The sequence below is a fragment of the Geotrypetes seraphini genome, chromosome 10 (genome assembly GCF_902459505.1).
Source record: "Geotrypetes seraphini chromosome 10, aGeoSer1.1, whole genome shotgun sequence".
Taxonomy (NCBI): Eukaryota; Metazoa; Chordata; class Amphibia; order Gymnophiona; family Dermophiidae; genus Geotrypetes; species Geotrypetes seraphini.
The window spans coordinates 70336588-70361206 of NC_047093.1; the positions used below are offsets into that span (position 1 = coordinate 70336588).

At 42.7% G+C, this 24619-nt stretch overlaps 1 protein-coding gene across 7 annotated transcripts in view; it reads right to left on the reverse strand.

Annotated features, from left to right (window-relative positions):
* The window catches only part of MVB12B (multivesicular body subunit 12B), a 305040-nt gene that overhangs the window by 19642 nt on the left and 260779 nt on the right, over positions 1-24619 (reverse strand). For 6 of the 7 annotated variants that reach the window (XR_004540855.1, XR_004540854.1, XR_004540857.1 and 3 more), the window contains exon 8: positions 325-380. Coding sequence is in view for 2 of the 7 variants with exons in the window: in XM_033960795.1 (XP_033816686.1) it covers positions 325-380 (56 nt within the window). In the remaining 5 variants the exon portion in view is untranslated. Of the gene's footprint in view, positions 1-324; positions 381-24619 lie in introns of those variants that run through there. The other variant, XM_033960797.1, reaches the window with a different exon arrangement.

Here is a 24619-nt window from a genome sequence, read left to right on the forward strand (position 1 = left end):
CAGGAGCCAGGTCAGGTTTTCAGGATCTCCACCATGAATATGTATGAGATGGATTTGCATGCACTGCGTCCTTGAGATGCAAATCTATCTCATGCATATTTATTGTGGATATCCTGAAAACCTGACCTGGCTCTGGCTCTCGAGGACCGGAATTACCTACCCCTGAGTTAGACAAACCGAATCAACAGACCTCTTAACAGTTGGTGGCCTCCACTTTATTATCAAAGAGAGACCTTGCTAGAACCCAACTGAAATTGTGTTGCCTGTAATCCCAAATTGAAAACTCTAACCTCTTATTCCTGAATTTTCTAAGAGGTTACTTACAGCTTCAGTGGCACAAGCAAACTTCTCAGATATCATGAAAGGTACTCCATCCATTGCTGAAAGACAAGAATATTCAAGGATTAACATAAGATCTGAAGCATCCCCAGAATAAGCATTTGTTCAGTCACTGCTGAAAATATACATCTGTGACAGGTTACTTCTTATATTTAATGAGAAGTATTTTCAAAGTAATTAAATCCTATATGTACTGTTTGTCTGTCTAGATCAGGGGTCTCAAAGTCCCTCCTTGAGGGCCGTAATCCAGTCGGGTTTTCAGGATTTCCCCAATGAATATGCATGAGATCTATGTGCATGCACTGCTTTCAAAGCATATTCATTGGGGAAATCCTGAAAACCCGACTGGATTGCGGCCCTCAAGGAGGGACTTTGAGATCCCTGGTCTAGATAGATCAGTGTGTCAAACTTTTTTTTTAGCTCTGGCACACTAAACGGAGCAAATGTTTTTTGTGGCACATAACTGACATGATAAAATTGCAAAAAACAACAAAAAATTACATTTGAGAGTTATTTATTTAAAGTTCTTTAAGCTATGTATGGGTAATTGTAACTACGGTGAAACTAAAGTAGATAGAATTGCTAATCAATGCAATGGATGAGTTTGTTTTTTGAGTGCAAATTAACTCAAAACGCAGCTCGATAGTCGACAAGCAAACATGCATTTCATCATCCACCATCTGCAGTCAATCTCTTTTTTTAAAATGTAATTTCTGTCAGAGCTGAAAATCCAAGTTTGCAAAGATAAGAAGGTCCAAACGGTAACAAAGCCTTGATTGCTTTATAACGACTGCATAAAAAATAAAAATACTTGCCATAAGTTTTCAAGGACTAATCCTGTCAAAGAATGATGCTTGTCTAGGTGGTTGTATACTTATGCATGCAGACGCTCATAACACTTACAGACTCTTGCGTACACAATGCACATATCATCTATTCTAATGTAAACTTATGAAGGGAATTTTTAAAAAATAAAGTGAAATTCTGGAAACTCTCATGGCACACCTGGAATCTTTTGGGGGCATGCCACTGTACCATGGCACACAATTTAAGATACACTGGTCTAGATTGTAAACTCTTCTGAGCAGGGACCTTCTATTACATGTTAAATGCATATGTACAGTGCTGCGTAATCCTTTCAGCAAGTTACAATTGATAAAAAATAGTAGTAGTAGTAGTAGTAATTTGGCAAGATTTTATAATGGCTTGAAACCGCTTTAGCCCATACACCTGGATGGAGCAGTGTTTCTGTTTAATGCACGTTAAGATACGCTAAATCCTATCTGGCAAATTCTTTATAGCTTACCTAAAGTTAGACACTTACGTTTCAAGTTTATTTAGGCTTTAATTACCAAAGTGGTTTACATTGTACAAAATTTAAAATATAAGTAAAAACAGGGTAATAAAAAAGACAAAGTACAAGATCTTACTGACAAGACATGCTACAAAAGGGTCATGGGTGGAATACATTGCATAAAAAGAAAAAGGAAAGGGAATGGTGAGAACGAAAGGGAGAAGGGGAATGTCTCCGACCTTGTCTTCCAGCCTAGGTGCCCCACACACGCTCTTTCCAAAGTACACACTTTCCACCCGTACCTCAGCCAGCATCGATAATCACTCATCATTTTCAACATTTAGTCCACACCATCCTCTTCACGCTGGTCCTCTCCCCAGGTTTTTAACCCCCTCCCACCCCATACTATCTCTGGAGGTTTGGCAGTGGCGCTCGTTTTGAACAGTTATTTTCTTTTCTTCCACCACATGTAGCTCTCAATAAGTTTATACCACATGGTGCCGGAGCTCCTACACTGCTCAATCAGTCTTATGAGAATAGCTACAAAGCAGAGAGAGAAAGCAGAAGAAATGTTATAGAGTGATAGAGCCTGATTCTATATATGTCACCTACAAAAATTGACACCAACTAGTGCAGCGCTAAGTGTGATTCTACAAAAGATAGGTGCACTGTTTAGAATCACCCTTAGCGCAGCCTATGTGGTGATAGACATCGCTATGCGTCCTAACATGTAGGTGTACCCAGGGTTTTCTTGGCCTAAAGGCCTGTGCCTAAGTTGTGTGCATGCTAACCCATATTCTATAATTGTGTGCATGTTTTCAGTTTACGGACCTCTTTGTGAGGTACAGGTATTTTAGACAAAGATAACCCTGGCATAAATATGGTGCATGTTCATTGTGGATATCCTGAAAACCTGACTGGCTTGGGGTGCCTCCAGGACCAATTATGGGAACCACTGCACTAAGGCTTATGCATACTTTAGAGCAGGGCTGTCCAAGTCCGGTCCTCGAGATCTACTGGCAGGCCAGGTTTTCAGTATATCCACAATGAATATGCATGAGAAATATTTGCCTGCACTGCCTTCTTGGTATGCAAATCTCTCTCATGCATGTTCATGAAAACCTGGCCTGCCTATAGATCTCGAGGATCGGAATTAAGCAGCCCTGCCTTAGTGGTCGTTACCCTCTCCTCCCCCCCCCATGCCAAACCAGCAAGAATAAGAGGTCACTATGACAGCATCAGGAACATAACCAGTTCTGTTTCTTATACAGCAAAGATAGTTACGTGCTGGAACATAACTTGGTTGTTTGCGTTCTAAGAAACTGAACTGGTTTGTGACATAACTAGTTATGTGTTGCACTGCACCTGGTGCATAAAAGTCCATTTCCCCCCAGGGCTCCAAGTTGTAGATTTTGTTCTAAAATACCATTACCTAAAATCTCACTGCAAATAAATTAACACAAGCAATCAGGGCCACCACAAAGCAATCTAAAATTAGGAGAGATTCCTCTGAAAATCTTAACTCCAATCCTCTACAAACCATTTTTAATAGCAGTTAGTTGGAAGGTGAGATGCGGTTTCTTCCTAATGATTAACAACTTGTAGGAGACCGAATCCAAGGAAAAGAAACCTTTGCATATCAGACCACTATGGAAAAGTGCTCAAGTTAGAACAGTTGCTAAAAGTTAACATACAAACAAAAAAGAGACATTCTTCAAAGCACATTCCTTGGCTTCAGAGCAATTTAGTTAAATCTCATGTCTTTGATGACCGCTTTTTTTTTTTTTCCCTTCAGAAAGTCCTGCTGAAGCGTTGCACAAAAGCAAGAAGACAATGAGCTCGTTTTTCCATGGCCAGCCCCTAAAAGTCAAAGCAGATGATACAGAAAACGAAGGGCGTTTCAATAACGGCACTGAATGAAGCCTATTTTTCTACCCTTCTGTCTCTCTTTTTTTTTTTCTTTTAAGTCTTTCACGCAATCATAATATCCAAAGAAAGCGTCTGTCACCGCATTTCATCAATCTTTGCGATACCAATAGTTCTGACAAAGTGCTGATACACGGCGCAGAGCGGGCGGACAAAAACAAGGATGTGCCAGGGGCTCAGTAGTGTAATTAGCATTCTCCTAAACAAATGAGCTTCAACAGAGCTGTAATTAAGCAGGCTTGTAATTAAGTATATGCCCTTTATCATAACGATCATGCTTAAAAGTGGCATGATGCATGGAACTGTGTTATTAATGTTGCAACCCCAAACTGAAGCAGGCGTACATTGAAATCAGCGTGTCAAGCTTGTCAGGAACCTGTTTGTAAAATACATTAAAGGGTGGTGGGGTGGGGGAGGGAAGAGAAATCATAAAACAATGAGCTTATTCAACTGTTCTGTTCTTTGAACAATCAGAATCTAGAAGTCAAGAGGATTTTAACTGGTTACGGGATTTGTAAATTCTAAACAAATAGAACTTGAAATGAAGCTGTTTGACACTATTCTCTCCCTTCTTCCCCAGATTATTTCTGATTTCTATGACAAGAGCTACAGCATGGGTGGTCAACGGTTCTTTTTATCTGATTTCTATAAACAAAAAAAAAAAAAGGTTTTCTTAAAAATTGTGCTCAAGCCAGCTTTGCATTGCTTTGGCTCATAATTTTTACATCAAACATAGCACTTTACAGCAAAATAAGTGTTTTACATTCATGGACCCTACCATCTTTCAGAAGCGTAGCTATATACCCTGTTTGGAAAATAGGTGTAGATGAAATCAGAAATTTATCTTTAGAGAAATTTTGATGCAAACTCACACTGTAGGCATTGAACCCATTAAGGTGCTGTCTGCATCTCCTGTTTACCAACTTTCAACCTCACAGCTTTCAATCCGCTGGTAAGGTTAAGAAATTCTTTTTAGCCTTCTTCCTTCCTCTAAGAGGTGGAGAATGATGGTCCTGCCTCCACCGCCCCAACTTTTTTATCCAAGTCATATTCTCCTGGGTAAGGACACTCTCCTCAGTTATATGATCATAAGTTTGCAGAATGTGGCGTATAATTAACGAGAGTGTGCATAATTTGTAAATCCCCCGAAACAAAGGCAAAGCATTTTCAGAAGACACCTGCTTCCCACAGCCAAGCAACAGGACAGCCAACTTAGGACTGGAGGCGGAGGAAGAGTTGAGCTGATCCTGAGATATCCTCTTCCTAGCCAGGACTGTGGAGTCGGTAGATAAATCCTTCAACTCCGACTCCTCAGTTTCTGGTACCTCATTTGCCATTTCGCGTCCCATTCCTCGAGCGTATTTATGTCTCTTTGTAGGTCTTCGCAATCTTTCTCTGTCCTCACTACTGTGTATCGTCTGCAAATTTAATCACCTCACTCGTCGTGACAATTTCTAGGTCGTTTATAAATATGTTGAAGAGCACAGGCCCGAGCACTGAACCCTGCGGCACTCCACTCATGACGCTTTCCTAGTCCAAGTATTGTCCGTTCACCGCCACTCTTAGTTTCCTATCCGACAACCAGTTTTTAATCCACGTGAGTATATCAGCCTCGATTCCATGGCTCGCAATTTTTTGAAATAGACGTTCATGCGGAACCTTGTCGAACGCCTTCTGAAAATCTAGATATACGATGTTGACCGGGTCACCCTAGTCTATCTGCCCATTTACTCTTTCGAAGAAATGCAGTAAGTTTGTCAAGCAAGAACTTCCTTTGCCGAAGCCGTGCTGGCTGGTCCTCATCAATTCGTATCCGTCAAGGTGATCGATGATGCGGTCCTTTATCAACGCCTCTACCATCTTTCCTGGTACCAAAGTCAGACACACTGGTCTGCAGTTTCCCGGATCTCCCTTTGAACCTTTCTTGAAGATCGACATAATATTCGCCACTTTCCAGTCTTCCGGAATCTTTACTGATTTGATCAACAGACTGGCTGTTAGTTGGAGCAGTTCAGCTATAACCCCTTTCAGTTCCTTGATTACCCTCGGGTGGATGCCGTCCAGTCCTGGGGATTTATCACTTTTAAGCCTATCAATCTGTCTGTATACCTCTTCTAGACTGACCATCGTTCCTGTCAGTTTCCCCGTCTTCATTTCCTGTGTATAGCCTGTCGGCTTCTGGTATATTGGATATATTCTCTTCAGTAAATAAAGAAGCAAAAAATGTGTTCAGTTTGTCGGCGATGGCTTTGTCTTCTTTTAGTACTCCCTTTATTCCCTGGTCATCTAATGGCCCCACCGCTTCCTTCGCGGGTCGTTTCCCCTTAATATATTGAAAGTACGGCTTAAAGTTTTTGGCCTCCTTGGCTATTTTTTCTTCATAGTCTCTTTTGGCCCCTCTTACCGCCTTATGGCACTTGCTTTGATGTCGTTTGTGCTTTTTCCAGAAAGATTTGGTTTTTACCTCAATAAATTTATTTCTTGTAGATGTGTCTTGTGGTCCTGAATGCTAGAGTTAATGTTAGAATTGTAAATCTGAACCTGCAAATTGTTTGCAGAAAACTGCCGATCATCTTTACAACTCCACCTCTTTCCAGGGAGCTGCTACTACCACCTCAAAAACAATCAAATAGCACTGTAATGAAAGACATAACTGGAAAGAGGGGAACAGGGACAGGCCCTGACACAATTCTATTCTGCTCTATAACAAACATATCTATGATAATTATAACATTCCAATAACTGATCAACACAGATAACAAAATTATGTGCAACCAGCACTAAACATATAGAGCTTGTAGCTACTCGCACGTCCTGCTATCAAGCAGACACTCAAACCAGACATTGCATTCTTGATAGTTTGCTTCTTTTCTTTTTATTTTCCTCTCAGCTCAACTGAGATCTGAAATTCTCCAAATGCAGACTGATCTTAGGACAGGAGGACAGGTGAAGCCCATGCACAAGGAAGGGCTTCAGGACCTCTAGATGCATCTACAAGAAAGAAAATTATCGAAGTGAGAACCTAATCTTTCTTTCTAGTGCAATGTGCCTAGTGGTCCTAAACGCAATGGTACCAAAGCAGTCCCTAGAGTCTAGGGTGGGTGTGCTGAGCCTGCCTTCAGAACAGAAGACCCAAAAACGGCATTTTTCCTGACTGCTATGTCTACCCTATAGAACCTGGTAAAGGAATTACATTACATTAGTGATTTCTATTCCGCCATTACCTTGTGGTTCAAGGCGGATTACATAAGAATTGTCATGAAGTTTCAAGATATATAGGCAGATTACATAAGAATTGTCGAGAACCTTTTAAAGATGCATTCGATTTGGATCCAAGATGGCTGACGGGGCAGCTAGCTGAGCGTCCCGATTAGAACCGAGAGCGAGTACTTGCTTGTTTTTTCCTCCTTCGTGATGTTTACCTCATCTAGCAATGCCGAAGAGAAGGGGACGAAGTGCCGCTGTAGCCTCGCGGCGCCCTGACCCCGCTAGACTCGGTAACATCGAGGAACTAATACGTCGGATGTAGGAAGTGTCGGCGGTGGCGTCGGCTTCCCCGCTGGGAGCACTCGTTGGTGAGCAGGATGTGGTCTCCCCGGGCTTGGAAATATCGCTAAGCCCCGACGCCTCTTCCTCAGCATACCAGCTCCCCTCAGACAGTAGAGCCATCTGAGGTTGGTGAGCTCCTGTCCAGTGAGGCTTTGGCCATCGGACAAGGGAGAATAGATGTGGACTCCTGTGTCATGAGTCCGGTAATGGCTGAGGCTCAGAGCAGCAAGAGGGAATGCAACTTCCAGGAGAACAGCATGCAGGAGGAAAGGTCAGCTATAGCTAATTTTCCTATACAAAAAGCACAAACTGTTGAAATAGAGAAACCCAGAGAAATAACTCTTGAGGCGATATGGGATCTGGTGGCAGATTTGGCAAAATCTATAAAACCCCAAATTTCCCAAATTGAATCAAAGCTAAATATCCATGAAACAAATATTTAAGGTTTACAAACAGATTTTCAGGACCTTAAAGATTCAAATGCTGCCACTAAACAACTTAGTGAAATGTTAATGTAAGACAATATAAATATGAGAAGAAAATTGGAAGCTTTAGATAATCTTTCTCGTAATAACAATCTCAGGTTGATTAATTCTCCTAAAGTGGCAACAATATCTCCGAGAGAGATGATAAAAAGATATATGGTAGAAATTTTGGATATCTCAGAAGAATTGCTTCCACCTTTAACTCAGGCTTATTATCTGCCTATTCGGAAAATTGAAGGACAACATCAACAATATCAAGAACCACAACAACTACCTACAGAGGTCCAACAGAATTTAAATGTTTCACTGATATTAGAACAGTCGGACAAGGAAATCGCAACACCAGCAACTTTACTTCTCACTGTTGCCTTGGCACCGGATAAAAACTGGTTGCTGAGACTTTTCTTCAAAAACAAGTCATAAGAATTTTTGGGATTTAAAATACAAATATTTCCAGATCTGGCTCGAGATACCCAAAGGCGTCGTCGTGAATTTCTGATTTTGAAGCCGGGAGTTATCGCTCTTGGAGCCTCTTTCTTCTTAAGACACCCATGTAAATGTGTGATATTATATCAAAAGCAAAAATATGTTTTCTTTGAGCCTATACAACTGACAACCTTTCTGTCAGCTGCACACCTGAAAGCTGGGATTAATACAACATGAACGTTCATTATTTGATTAGGTCACTTCCTTCAGTTAAGTGTTCCTGTTTTTCTTCTTATTGATATATTGCTAAGATTTGTGTAAGGCTCACCGTTTTACATCTTGGATCCATAATATGAGGACTTGAGGAGGAGATTAAGATTATTTTTCTTTGATTATAACTATTGTTTCGTTTGGAATGTGTTCTTTAATGCCTCTCCTTTCTGTACAAGTGTATACTTGATTGTTTATTTGAAAATTGATAAATAAATAATAAAAAAAAAAAAAGAATTGTCGAGAAATTAAGGTAATCCATGTTGGGTATTTTGAACATTTTAGATTGAGATGATGCGGTATATAAACTTAAGGTTTAGATTAGATTAGATTAGATAGGAGTAAACAGTGTGGTAGGTGGAGCTTGGGAAGGAACTGGTTGTGTTAAATATGTTTTATGTATTTTTTGAAGACTAGAGTTTTGGGGGTTTTTTTTAAGGTTTTGTAGTCAATGGTTGAAGACAGCAGATTGGTGATTTGTCTGTCTAGTTTTGCTGCTCTGGTGGCCATTAGGATGTCATATAGTTTTCTTCGTTTGACATTTTTGGTTGGTGGGTGTGTGAATAGTGAGTGGGGGTTCTTCTGTGTCTGGTTGAGGTGGCTTGAATTAGTTGGTTGTTCCAGTAGGTTGGGTAGACCATGTAGCTGCTCTACAGATCTCTCTGGGCAAAATAGCCCTAGTCTCTGCCCATGTGGTAGTCACTCCTCCAGTGGAATGCGCTTTCAATGTGATCAGCGTCTGCTTACTGCAGCCCACATACGCGGAGGAATTTGCCATTTTAATCCATCTGGAAATCAAGGCTTTAGACACTGAACTCCCTTTCTTGGTATGATTGGTCAGAATGAAGAGATGATTCGATAAGTGAAAACTCATTGGTAACTTTGAGGTACTAGAGAAAAACTCGCTTGACATCCAGCAAAAGCAATGCTTTATCCTTTTTCTTAGTCTCTGTAGGGAGAAAAGTGGGCATAGAGATTTTCTGATTGCCTTGGAAGACAGAGTACCTTCGGTAAGAAGGATGGAACCATGTATAAGAAGAGCCATGAATCTGTAATCTTAAGGAACAGCTCCTTAAAGGACCGAGCTTGTAACTTGAACAGTCGTCTAGTTTGTAACTCGGACACTCATCTGGCCACCAGAAACACAGTTTTGACCATAAGATCCATGAGAAATGCTCCCTTTAAGGGCTCATATGGCGCTCTACTGAGAAACAAGTGGCTCTTGTTGGGATTTTGTTTCCTCTGAGCTTAGACAATTTAAAGGATAAAATTGGAGTTACTAGTTATCTAAGGATTTTATAAGAATTACAGTGTCTTATTGAACTGAGACATATTTATTATGAAGAGGAACACCACCTTCTTGCCAAGTGAAATCAGTTCACGGTCTGGTCCACAGGATTACTATCAGATAAGGGCCATATATTGATTCTAGTGTTTTGAGGTTTCCAGTTATTAGAGTATTGAGAATATATCCCTTTTTACAAAACTGCTATAGCGGTTTTTAGTGCAGGCCGGCACGCTGAATGCTCTGCCCTGCTCCCAAAGCTCATAGGAACTTTACGAGTGTCGGGAGCAGTGCAGAGCATTCAGCACGCTGGCCTGCACTAAAAACCGCTATCGTGGTTTTGTAAAAAGGGGGGGATAGTGATGTTTTTTATTGTATTGATACATTATTTACCATCTCCTTTTTTATTGTTCCTCTCTGAAAAGAGCTATTAACTATCCATTCGCTAGGGCCAAGATACTAAAATTTGGAGTAAAAATTCAGGAACTCCTGAATTTGGGAGCCTAAAATGTGATTGTCTACATGGATGGAAACAGGGTGCTTAACATTAATTTTCAGTATTAAAGATCTAAATTGGGCTCATAAAGCTAGGAAAATTAATGTCAAACCTAAATTTAGGAGAATACTGGCTAATATTGAAGTGATTTACACAAATAGCGTGAGCTGCTGTGAGAGGTTGTTACAGCCATTTCCTCAGGCCAAAAGCAAAGGGCAGGAAAGAGGGGGCTGCGTTACTGCTCCAAACACCCCACTGGACCATCGGGAAGCAAAGGAAGGCCTTGAGGAAGCCTACCTAGACCACTGGGGAGAGAGGCAACATGCTGGGGGGGGGGAGTTATACATGGTATGGGGGAGGGATGTCATGGCACTAAAACAACAACAAAAAAATGTTATGCAGATCTGGCCCTTTGTTAACTCTGAATATTCAGTACCAGTGCCCGTACATAGTCTAGTACTGAAAATTGAAGGGGGCGCTCATGTAGCCAGTGAAAGCCAGAATTTTAAAAAACGCTGACCGTCACCAGCTGATATATTGGCCAGAAAACGTAAATTTCTACATATATAACAAAAATTTAGATTTCTATGTTTGACTGAGCCTAGGTTTGTATAATGGCCTATGGTAGTACAAAAATATTTTAGTGCAAACTTAGATTTGCTTTGAAGGTGTAAATGTATGCAAACCTTCTTTGTGTATGCAGATATTTTATATAAATATATACTATACATCGCTAATCTGCCAGTCCCAGATATGCCTATGCACATTTATAAAATATGTTTTTCATAAGGGCATTTTAAAAAGTCACTTCTGCACATAACACATATCCGATATGTGCATAAAGTTTGGTACACATGGTCTGTAAAAATGTAACTACCTTGACTGAGCAGAGATATTTGCATGTACGTGCGTAGATTAACACTGTAATTTGTGCATAGTCAAGAGGAGAAGCAGCTGTCAAAACAGATGTAAACACATTTGTTTTGAAAATTAGCCAGATCTGCGTAGACTTTACATATGTACTCGTGTTAAAAATGCACCCTTTTAGCATTTCTGTAGAGCACAACACACATCTTGTTTGCGGTATGCAGGTTAACACCACCAGCACACATGCTAGCTACAGCAATGGGTCACAACCAAGGAAAGCCAAGGAAAAGAGTAAATGGAACAAAAACATAATAAATTGCAATCACTACAAACACACACTACGTTTCTGAATCAGACTTCACCCAGCTACCATATGCCTTAGTCCTCTCACACATGGTCTACTGCAATGCGCTATCTAACAGTCTCACAGTAAAGAACATATGACATCTTCAGTGTGTACAAGACGCAGCAATCAGGCTTCTAAAAAAACCTCTGTGCCCACAACCTTGTCTCCAAGCCTCTATCGTTGGCTCACTGGCTGCCTGCAGCCAAACGTGTCTTCAAATCATTGCATGACACGGCACTGGGCTTCCTCTATACATGCCTAACAGGTCCCTCTGCTCCCAGGATGAAATACACCTCAAAACGCCCCCTGGTCATGCCCTTCAACTGCAAACTGCCAAACGATGTTCCTACTCCCATACCGAGCCACTGGAATCGACTTGCCCCACAGATTAGATCACTTGAAGGACTCCTCAACTTTAGGAAAGCAATAAAAGCATACCCCTTCACCTAACTCCCCTGCCCAGGACTGAAAGATTACAAAAAAATGTATATTTATACAATATTTTCGGTATGTGTTGCATTAGGATAAAAACTTGGATTGAAAAATTTTGCACTGTAACTAATAAATTTAACTTGTAAATTGTATATTATTGCATTGCAAGGCATTCTATTGTGGAATGCATTGCCGTTTGAGGCAAAGAGTGCTCCATCTTTGCTAAGTTTTAGGAAGGTGTTTAAAACAGTTTGAGAGATATTTACATGCAAGTGGGAAGGTTGAGGTGGAGCTAACGTAATGCTGCTGATTTTAGAATATTTGATGTTTTACAGCAGTGTTCATCAACCTCCGGTCTGTGGACCAGTAACAGTCCACAAGGGCCGGCACGTCCATCGGGCAGAAGACAGTGTTCTTCACCCGCCGGTCTACGGTGCGATCAACACGGCATCTTCGGGCCAGCTCCCTGAGTGCTGCAGTGCACAAAGCCATGGGAAAAGGCTCCTATGCACATCTGTGCCTAAACTGGAAGCCTTCTCTCTGACGTTGCAACGTCAGAGGGAAGGCTTCCAGATGAGGCACAGGACGCGCATGAGGAGCCGCTGCCCACAGCTTTGTGCAATGTAACACTCAGGGAGCAGTGCTCTTCAACTGCCGGTCCGCGGAACGGTGCTGGTCCACAAAATAATTATTTTATTTCCGCCGGTCCATAGGTATCAAAAGGTTGAAGAACACTGTTTTACAGTATTATTTCCGTTCAGGTGTCTTGTTTGTTCATGCGAATTGTTTGTTTTAAAATTATGAGTGTTTTCTTGTAAATCGCTAAGTCTAACAAATATCAACCAAGTATCCCCACAGCCCAAGCTCCGCCCCCAGACCTGCCCAAGTTCCACCCCAGACTGTATTTTTTGCTCTATAAAACGTACTTGACCACATGTAGAGGAGGAAAAACCATGAAAAAAAATTTGGTTTAGAATTATTTTTTTCTTGGTTTTTCCTCCTCTACACGTAGGTGCGTCTGGTGGTATGAGGATGGTTTAGGGACATGAGGGGGGGGAGATGCAGGGGACTGCATATAAGGATGCTTTATGGACATGTGGGCGATGAAGGAGAGTGCATAAGGGCAGCATTTGAGCACAGGAAGTGCAGGAATTTGTGGCTCTGGAGCTGAGCATCCTGAAAGAGTGAAGGGCTTTCTGCAGCTTTTGTTACTTGCTGCTGACTTTCCTCCATAAAGAAGGTCTCTGTGCTTCAGGTCCTCAGACCTCCTCCCCCCCTCCTCACGCACGCTATGACACTCCCCAAACCGGGCCCAGTGAAGCAGCCCATCCCCCTTGCTTCTGCAGAGCCTAGAGTTCCGTCCGTGGTCCGGGGAGGCCGCGGCGTCCCCATCACTCACCGTCCTAGTAGGAGCAGACCTCCTTCTTCCCTTCGTCCTGACTGTACGTAGTGGAGCCAGCAGAGGAGCAACGAATCGGTGAGGGAGAGCACGAGTGTGGGGCTGGGCTCTAGGAGCAACCTTAACCTGCAGCAGGGGGCGAAGCTCTGGAGCAGAGACTAAGTGGAGCAGGAAGAGCAGGGAGGCACGCAAAGAAACAAGCGGTGGGGCGGGGTACTCGATGGGAGAGGCAGGGCTATGTAGATCTTGGCTGAGGAACGGGCGGAGCTATGAAGCACAAGGAAGCAGTTTGTGTGCGGCTGCTGCCATAGAGGCAGACATTCAGTGAGCCGCAGGCTCTGTATCAAGAAAGCAGCTGTCAAGCGAGGGAGGGGCAAGGAGCGCAGAAAGCTGCTGTTGAGACCGCACTGGACCACCGGCATTTAAAAAAAGGTACCGGGGCAGGGGGGAGGTGTTTAAAAAAAAAAAAAAATTATATTCGCTCCATAAGACGCACCCACTTGTTGTTGGTTTTTTTTTTGGGGAGGGGGGAAGTGCATCTTATGGAGCAAAAAATACGGTAATTGCAATGAAATTTCTTCCATTAATTTTTCATATACACACAATATAATCTTATTAACAATACATAATGGTAACCACAAAATTAAAAAAGTACAAAGCACATTGTACGCAGAGAAAATGTTAATCATCATTTATATTAAAAAATATACAATGTCACCTCAGGAACAGCTACAAAATAAATGGACAAATATAGTGCAAAATATAGACAGCAGATATAAATTCTCAAAACTGATGCATTTCAATCACTAAATTGAAAATAAAATCATTTTTCCTATCTTTGTTGTCTGATGATCTTATTAGTTTCTGGTTGCACTTACTTCTGAATGTGCATCCAACATTTCTTTCTTTCTGCCTCCTGCATGCTTCCTCTCCTCTGGACCTCATTCCCTTCCCCAACCAACATCTCTCTGTCTCTGTTCCATTCATGAGTCAAACTTTTCTTCTCTCCTTTCTCCCTGTTGGCAACATGTCTCCTTCTCTCTCTCACTGTCCCTCTGTCTTTCTCTCATTCCCTCCCTTGCTGCAAAGGAAGTGGGGAGAGAGATATCCATGGTGCATCTCTCCCACCCCCTCTACTATCACATCCAACATTTCTCCCTCTCTCATCCCCTGGATCATGTGCAACATCTTTCACCACTGCCCATCAGACCGATGCCCAACATTTCTCCTTCTAACACCCCTCTCCAGCACATGCCACATCTCTCCCTCCATTCCCTCCACCACTATATCCAACATTCATTCCCCTTGCATCCCTTTCAATCTGTCCCACTGTTTCCTCTCCACGACCATATCCAACATTTCTCCCTCATATCCTTCTCTTCCCCATGCACCTCTACATCATTCTTCTTTCTCTATGCCCAACAGTTTTCCTCTTTTTTCCTTTCCCCCATTGTGCATCATCTCTTTCCCTCTCACTCACACATTCATGCCCAACAATTCTCTCTTTCTATTCCCACCATCCCTTCTGTGTCCAAAGTTCATGCTCCTCCCTTCCTCCATCTTTCCCCCTCTTCCTTTTCCCTTCCAGCCATGTGCATCTCCTCTCTATTTCCTTCCACTTTATTCATTTGCACTTTCTTCCTCTCTTCTTTTCCTCTTCATCCATGTGCATGTCTTCCCTTTCTCTTCAGTTCCCCTTCCCTCTTCCTCCATCCAGGTGCATTTCTTCCTCTCCATCCCATAACATATCCCTTCTCCCCTTCTCTTCTATCAATCCATATCCAGCATTTCTCGACACCCATCCATCCAGCCTTACCAACACTATCGATTTCCCCACATCCTTCAGTCCAACATCGCTCCCTCCCTCCTCCCCCCAGCAAGTCAAGCATTTCTCCTCCTCAAACTTCCTCCTTCGGCCGCCCTACCACTTCCTGACCCAGAATCTGGATTCCACAAAGGGCCCGGCATTGGCGTTAACTTTAACCAACAGCTTTCAAGTCCACACGCTCAGAAAGGCCCTATTGGCTCCACCCACTTTAACACATTTGCGTCAGAGGGGGCGGTACCAACAGGACCTCACAAGTGGACAGATTTGAAGGAATGGAAAAGGTCAAAAATGGACAAAAACTGGAAAAAGCACAAACAACATCAAAGCAGGTGCCATAAAGCGGTAAGAGGGGCCAAAAGAGACTACGAAAAAAACTAGCCAAGGAGGCAATAACTTAAAGCCGTGTTTTCGATATATTTAGGGGAACGACCCACGAAGGAAGCGTCAACTCCCCTCTTATTACAGTTTCAGGAAAATATTAAAGACATCTCCCTGTATTTCCCATGATCTGTGCCTATTAATATTCTTTTTTACGGGATATAAGAAACTGTATGGTATGGTATGGTGTGACCTACTGAGGGTTTTGGGCCTTTGTGGAATATATTGAGGGAATCAGATGTGCAGCCAGGCACCTATTTTGAGACCTCATAGCTACTAGATTGCCAGTAGCCAGCTGCACTTACCACCTCCTTGAGGTGATGGTAAGTTCAGTTGTGCTACCAACAATTGCAACAGCTTGCATGCAGAACAAACCCATGCACCATCTGAACAGCAAGGTACACTTTATTCCACCCACTTATGTCACACCCAGGTCCCACATCAGGCAGATAATGCAGGATTTTTAATGCAAAGGCTTTTAAAAAATTTTTTTACTGCTGCTGACAGTAGCACAGGCCTGCGCTACTCTCTACTAGTGCTGCCCGATTTGCCGATTTGAATTGATTCACGTCGGTGAATCGATTCAAACTGATTTGTTTTCTTAAAAAATTAGGCTTTCCGATTCACTGACCAACCCTCCTCCCCGCATACCTTCGGATGGATGGTGAGCACGGAGAAAGAAGAAAACGTCAAATGGGCAGAAAACCCTGGCAAGCGAGTTACAGATGTGATACAGAAACCAGAGCCTGGGACCAACATGATTTGAATAATGACCAGACAATGAAAGGTAGAAAAAATAATTACAATATATATGGTCAGACATGAAGGAGTAAATTCTCTATTAGTACGTTTAACTTAGGCGTGCTTTGGACGTCCGGTAAACGTAAATACCAATTAACTATATTTAGGCGTGAGATAGACGTCCCGCAAAATAGACGTGCGCAAAATAGACGTCCCTCGTCGCCCAAAATAGACGTGCTCAAAATAGACGTCCCTCGTCGCCCAAAATAGACGTGCTCAAAATAGACGCAGGTTTCTGAAACGTCTCCAATGGACCCGTGATAGACGTGAGTACGGGTTTTTTTTTTTCTTATTTGTTTTTTTTTTTATTATACTTTATATATACTCTTTATTATCACACATTCAAGCATTGATAAGTATAGGATGATGAAAAACATAACTAAAACACAGTATCAGAATTGTACAGTTTACCATTAATACAAGGAAAAAAAATATGTTATGTTTCAAAGGAAAACTAGAAAATGAAACGTACCGAGTGGGTGTTGAACTTACATTATCAGTATGGAAGGTGGGAACCGGTAGATGTGTGCTACACAGAAAGCTGTACAGGAATGTCATACTCACCTCCTATTAGAAGTGGAAAGGATAGGACTTTGAACACCATATAGACTTTTTATAAACATCGTTTAACTTCCACAAAGACTGGCAGGAAAGGCACCCTAAGTCATCCAATAAGCTTTCTCTCGATTTGCCAGAGACATTATTTCAGAGAGGATAGTTTAGAAGTGATATCTTGCTCGAAAGAACACTCTCCTGCTCTTAAAACATTGCAACAATCAGCTCATTCTTCACAACAAGAAACAGAATCAAAACACAGATTAAACCTGAATGTGGCTTCCAGTTCACAGGAAGAGGAAGTAGCAAGCAGCACAATGCTGATCTCATTGTGACATCATCAAGGTGCACCTGGAAGGTAGATATGCCACAAGTAAAAGACAAGCCGGGAGTTGAACTCACAACCTACAGATGATCGATATAGTGCTTTTACTCACTGACCTACACCTGGGTCTCTGGTTCCCCTGTCATAGCATACCTTAGTGATGTGCTAAAGTATACTCTACTTAGCTATCATATCACAGTCAGTTGAGGCAAAAGACTGGTAGCTCAATGGTGTAAAGCACTGTTGTCACGGATGCAACACCCATATTCTTAAGTATGGTTCAATAAATGTAATACAGAGTCAAAATTATGCTGTTTATTTTATCAAACCCAAGCTCAACTTTGTAATGTATTGTGTATAGTCTCGCTAATGTGTTTATGATGAAAATGAGATGCGATAGGTGTATATCCTATATAATAAAACCCTAGCCACGCATGCACACATACCTGCGTGCTTCTGTGATCTCTGCTCTGTGATCAGTAGGTCTGTGGCCAGCAGGAGTGCAGATGCAGCAGCCAGGTGAATCCCCCTCCCGCCCTCACTCACCACCAAAACCACCACCGCCAAAACCTCCTCCTTCTGCCCAGCCGGGAGGAGGGCTCCGAGTCGCTGAAGACTGTCCCAGATCAGCTTACACGGTCCCTAAAAAATGAACCTTTTCATCTGAGGCGCGAGGCTGCGGTGACCTCCCTCCCCCGGCTCACTAAGGTTTCGTCTTAAGAAATTCAAATGCGTTGTTGAAAACGCAAGTGACTATTCTCTGTCATCCTAGACACCCCTGCAATACCCCAACAACACACTCCTGCAGCATAAACCCCTCATGTTATAATCAAGTAAAAGACAAGCCGGGAGTTGAACTCACAACCTATGGATATCTATGGTACAGCGTGTTTTATTCACTGAGCTACTGAGCTACTTAACTCTAGCTCTAACCCTAACCATAAAGTAGCATCTGACGTCATAGCTTGTACATAAAGCCATTTCTGGAGACTCCCATTCCCAAATCCCCAACATAGCTCAGTGCTTAAAAGCACTACATGTATCTTCCAAAGGTCAGGGGTTCAAGTCCTGACTGAGGTTACCAAAGACATAATATTCTTTTTTTTTTCCACCCACTCAAACATGCATAGCTAAGCTAAACTTGTCATTGTGTTTGGGGGAGGTGAAGTTTCATTAGGTTTACATGGTAAGTTTCGAAGCGTTCTGCTATACTTTTTTGTATAACAGCGATATCGGCGTGGTTTAGGATGTAATCAACAGTGTTGATGTAGCGCGGGTCGGCTGCTGCAAGCACGCCCAAGCGGCACAAAAACGTCATCACGTTGTTTTGCGTTGTGACATCATAGAATCACCCATTCTTCATACGCAATTATTTCTCCTAAAATGGCTGCCAGGAGACAGCCCAACTTCAGCACTGCTGACAGTAAACTCCTGGCAAGGCTGTTTTTAGGGCATGAGCACCACTATTTTAGAGTGGCAGGCCATCGCAGGTCATACCTGCAGTTCAGGGACTCCTGGACCCGCCTGACCCGGCGGTTCAATCGTAGAGCCTCCTGTCCCAGGGAAGTAAGTATTCCAAGTCAGGCCCTCACAAATAATCATGTAAAATGTAATGATGGAAACCTGTCTCAATCAAATTGTTCATGTTTTTGTGGGTAAATTTTGATTCCTTCTAAAAACTACAATTGTGCATAATAAATCTTTTACATTGAATACTGAAATTAAAGCACATCCCAAAGAAGCAGTAGTAGGATTTCAAATGACAAATTCAGCTCCTAGAAGGCATCTATTCCATTCACAACATTCACACAACTAATTTTTGGGTCACAAGCTTCGCATTTGTAATAGAAACATCTTGAAATCAACTTTGCCAAAGGAAAACAAATACCTTCACCTTTCCTGTATCAATCTGCTGGTCTAGGGAGATAGTGGCATGATGTTTAAAGTGACAGCATCAGTACCCTGACATCAGGGGTTTCAAGCCACGCTGCTCCTTCTGACCAAACTATTTTATTGCCCCTGCTGCATGATTGTAAGCTCACCAGGACATGCTGTAATGTGGGGCAGTGCTGATAGGCTACAGCCTCAGCACCCTGGGGTTGTGAGTTCAATCCCACACTCCTCCTTGTGATGCTGTCCATGTCACCTCACCCCCCCCCCCCCCACTGTCCCAGGTACAGTAGAGAGATAGCGATGCCTCCAGCACAGAAAGGTGAAAATGCTGGAGTACGTGAATACATTCATGTAAAACATGTGGCAGAAGGGGGTGGAGGCAGACAGCAAAGCGGGTAGGGGCTCTTGGAGGGCAGCGTACTCCATTTTTATGTGCTTATAGAGGTCAAGACTTAAGTAAACATGTTATGCCACAGTGCTAGATGGCACTCATCATATCCCTCCCTCTCTGTTCTTTCTCTCTCTCTCTCTATTATCCAGGTTGAGGATCTCAGGAAAAGGGGGCGGCTGCTGAGGCGCCAGGAGCGGGCCTTCATTGAGGGGGTGAGGGAGGAATTGCGCGCTGAAGCCGGTGAGTAATGAGTCCAGCGTGTGTTTCTTTGTGATCAGCCTACCAGAATAAATAGATGAAAATGCTTGAGTAGCTGTCAACCATTCTTAATCATAAAATCTGCAGTAAAGCTGCTATTGTGATATCATGTCACAATGGCTTTATGGTGTTCTACTTGCCTCACTTACTTACGCTACATTTTGATGTTTACAGTGGAGTAGGTGTTTTGCATCCTGTTATTAGCATTTGAAGAAAATAACGTAGTAAATAATGTCATGTTCAAAAGTGTTGTGGACATATCTGACTGTATCCTATTTCTCTCTTGTCAAGCAGCAGCGCAGGCACCCCCTCAGGAGGCCCCGCAGGTGATGGAGGGAGCCCCACCCTGGTCCTCAGCAGAGGAGGAAGAGGAGGAGGAGGCCTGGCAGCCCTCAGGACCGCCCACACCACCACTGCCCCCTGGACCTCCACCACTGCCACCTGGACCTCCACCACTGCCCCCACCACTGCCCCCTGGACTGCCTGCCCCACCACTGCCCCCTGGACCCCCACCACCTGCCCCCCCACTACCTCCAGGACTACCACCACCATCCCCTGTTGGACCTTCCCCTTCCCCCACCCATAGCCCTTCCCCTCACTCTCCTGCCCTTCCTGTTCCCATCCCACCCCCTTTCCTTGCTGTTCCCCCCCAGGAGCAGCCCGACCAGCCTCAGGAGGGGACGGCCAGTGAGATGGCGGCCTACTCTGCCATCTTGGAGGAGGTGCAGGTAATGAGAGGGTGTGTGGAGAGGATGGAACATGCCCTCTTGCGGCTGGTAGCCGAAAGAGGGCATGGTGCCAGCAGCCATACACCCTCTCAATGACTGCACCTCTTCCGCCCCCCTCGCCTGAGGTAGCTCAAGCTGCTCTTGGGGGGCACCCACCCTCTTTCCCTGCGTTGTGTGTTATGTAAATAGTTATTTTTTTCTAAAGTTTACATTTAAAAAAAAGTTTTCTATTAGAATAAAAATTTTTTTTATAGTTTAAACTTTCCTGTGTGGTTTTAACCTTGTAGCATCAGCAGTTTAGTGGACAGAGTCCAAGGTAGATAGGGGTTCAGGAGGGACTGCTGAATGGGCCCTTTTCAATATAACAACAAGGTGACATATAGAAAGTTTGACAATCTTTATTGGGGTCTGTCATTCATTCTATTACCTGCTAGCCACTCTGATGTCAAATCATTGCAGAATCTAGGAAAAAAGTAAGTGAATGCAAGGGTATATGCAACTGTAGGTAGATGACGACATCTCAGCTATGATGTGCAAAGTAAGGCAGTCCCTGTTCCAAAGTAAATGGCTACATAATGAAGAGAATATAAGTCACTGTGGTAGATTTGTTGTTAAGGAATAGGGTTACTGCTACTAAGAGTTGGCTCCACACCAGGAGAATCCAAATGAGACATGTGGGTTTTTCTTCCTTTCACTGAAGGTGATTGAAGTAAAGGCCACATACCTCAATCTATCCTCCTGGTTCTTGAGCTGCACTATTTTGGTTAAGCAGGTGTGGAAACCACAAAGATGCTCACAGCTGCAATGCTCTCAGTAATACAAAACTCCATCTGACAATACTGCAGTTGCCTGTCTAAGACACCTGAAAACAGAAAAGAGGAGAAGCTGGTTTACACAAGGTTCACAAACAGGGGGTTCAACCCCCAAGGTCCATATCTGTCCTCCCTTCCCTGAAGCAATGTGTTAACCTCATTTATGTTGAGCTGCTTAGATGTCACCGTGGTAGAGTTGTTAAAGCAATAGCCTTAACTCGCTGATGGTGTGGGTTAATATCACCTGTAATCCTCCACTGCTACTGTTTAGAACTCATGTGAGGGAATAGACTAACTGAAAACAAAAAGTTTGTGTGCATATAACAGCAGGAATGCGTGCCATGGTGTTCTATGAGGCCAACATTATCAATTTACTATTGTTCCTGAAAGTCATCAAGGATACCTGTGTGACGAGAACAATAGAAGTGTGAAACATTTATTTCACTCATCAGAAGAGTGACTCAAGTGAAGAATAGTAGAGTATCATTCTCACCTACAACTGTTTGGCTAGGTGCAAGCTGGTGTGCTGAGCTGATGAGCATAGTTAACCTGAAATGAAGAATAGAGAAACTGTTAACAAAGACCTATGTCTCCAAAATGAAACACTGAAGTTGTGGCAGAACACACACCTAGAAGTAACAGAGGTGCTAACATACCTTTAGACTCCTTATTAAAAATGGCAGCCATTAGCCACTCATTAGGAATTTTCCACCTGAACCATGTACACTGATTGGATGTCCACTGAATGGCAGTGTTTCCCCCCCCCCAACACACCCAACCTATTCTTATCAATGAGTTAGTACACAGAACCATTCCTCACCTGATTTTAACTTGCCTGTAATTTGATTCTACAAAGAATTAACTTTAGCTCTATGAGTAAACCCTCTCAGATGTGTGAACACATCCATTTTACTTACATATCCATATTTCTACCAGTAAAATATCTACCAGCATGGTCTTTATCAGTCTTCTCAGTCATTTTTGTCAGCCCTGTGGAATGGAGAGTAAGAGATATCAGAAATAAAATAACTATTATAAAGAGAAGTCAGTTTTTGCTGGTTGGTTTCTTTAGTTCTATCATAAGGACACCTAAGTAGCTTACAAATTATCATTCTCACCTGGACTTACTATCTGAGCTGCTTCTAGAAAAGATAAAAAAAACATATTAGAATGACATGTAGCTTGTTAATGGCTCTGTAGAATAGAGAGAAATGGGAGGCAGAGATAGGAAAAAAAAAGTAAAAGACTAACACAGAGTAAAGTCTCAAACATCTGCATAAGGAATAGGACAGAATAGAAAAGAAACACTGCTCACCTGGACCTTCTTATACCCATGCACGCCTACTTAGCGTCTGACGTCAGTAGGACGGGAAAAGTTTCTCAATGCCTATTGGGCACTGTTCGGGTGCGGTTCCTTGGCCCGCTTCCTAACCACGCCCATCACACCTCATTGGCTATCCTATGGGGGGGTGTTTGAACGTGTTCTACAAGTAGCCTGAAAAGATATCTTCACCTTACAACATGGCTCCAAAACGGAAATCGAATTTCTTGCATGGAGAGTTGCAGATATGGAAAATGGAAGTGGGGCAGACCATGACATTATGAAAGCAGGGAGAGTGGTGGGTGTAGGCATCTGTGTGTAACCTGGCCTGGCCCCTTCTTTTCCCTAACAATTGATTCCCCTCCACACTTAACACAAAACCTAAGTCCTCAACAATCCCTCACACCAACACCCAGAAAAATCCATAAACTAAAGAAATGGGGGTGGGGAGGAGTGTCAAAGGCAGAAGGGAGTATAAAGGAGAACAGGCAAGTCATAGCACAAAGTTTCATCATTGAGGAAACGGAACACCACAAACACCAACTCACATGAGGGGGTCTTACATAGGAAAAATGGCTGTGCCAAAGCTTTCTATATACTAAGCACGCCTACTTAGCGACTGACGTCATAGGAACCGTTAGGATTCAAATCTAATTGGATGTGCATTGGATGTGGTTTTGCAATATACAGCTGTAGTGACATTGTAGTAATTTCCTTCACATCTCTAAGCTCTATGTTCTAAACAATGTTACCTCTATAGCTCTATGCCTTAAGGCATTGCTTTTTTTCATCTTCCATACTTCAGGGGGTTCAAGTCTTGAGTAAGGTTAGCAAATAGGTTATATTCATTTCTCAGCCAGGACACCTGGTAACTCTTTAGCCTTGCCTTTACATATCAATATTTTGCTTCAGCTTTTATTATGTGCAGCCCATTGTCTAATATTTAATGCAACCTGTTCTCTCTCATGCTGAACACCCTCCCCCCCCCTAACTGGATCATTCTTCAACACCTGTCCAAGCCCTCTGAAGTTTGATTTAACTCATAGCTGTTGCCCAATGCCTATATTGCATCAAAAGAAACACATTCCTACTAGAATGGCTTGCAGTTAGGAGCAAATGAAAATATCTCATGCACCTGTGGCTGCAGAATGCTGAGGAGAAACAGCAAATTCCACCACTTCTGAGAACTGTTAGGATGCCAGGAAACAAAAGTGAACAACAAACAGCAGTGCAATCGACTCTCTTTTGAAAGCAAAGAAAAACCAGCACACATTATCAGCACTTAAAAAGAGAATAAACAGATACACACCTTAACATTCCAGCTTCCCTCATTGCAAAATGGAGGTGTTCAGTTGCACAAAACTGACCTCATTGTGACCTCATCAATCTGCATTTTCCAAAGTAATATGCCACAATTAAAAGATGTGCCGGGTGTAGAACCCACAACCTCTGGATCTTAAGAGCACAGGCTGGTTCCTAAGCCACAGAGCTACAGCTGCTTGACTGAGCTGTCTGTGCTTCATTAGGAATCATATCAGGATGAACTCAAATAAGTTTAAGCAAAGGAATGCCTAAAGATTTGGAAAGTTTTCAAGTAGAAAACAAATATGAAATATGTATTAAAGAATTGCAGCACAAAGAACGCCTAAACGGAACAGATTATTTACAGTCCTATATATGCATTAGTACAGTGCTTAAAATGAAGATTAGCGTGTGAGAAAAACGGAGCTCCACCTCACATGCATTCAAGCACACTTGGGAATATGGGTTTGGGGCTCAAGGAAAGCAGCGCTTTTAACCATTGAGCTACCACTTGTTTTGTCTCAGCCTACTATGACATTATAGCTAAACTCCTTTTCCCTTAGCACTTCACTAAGATATGATATGACAAGGGAGCCAGAGGCATTGTAGCTGTGGGTCAGTGAGGAAAGGCACTCTCTACCAATCTTCTGGGCTTTGAGGGTTCAAATCCCAGCCTGTATTTTACTTGTGGCGTATCTGCCTTCCAGGTGCACTTTGATGATGCTTTCCACTTCTTATAGGAGTTGAATATAACATTTCTCCTTTTACACATGGCATACTTTGTTAGTTTTTATCGTGGTAAAGTATACATTTCTGAAATGGTGAAGAAACAATAAGCGGTATAAGCAAATCCAAACTGCTGTAAGCACAAGAAAGCATTTGTAGCTCAACACGCTAATGCTCCTCTTCTGAG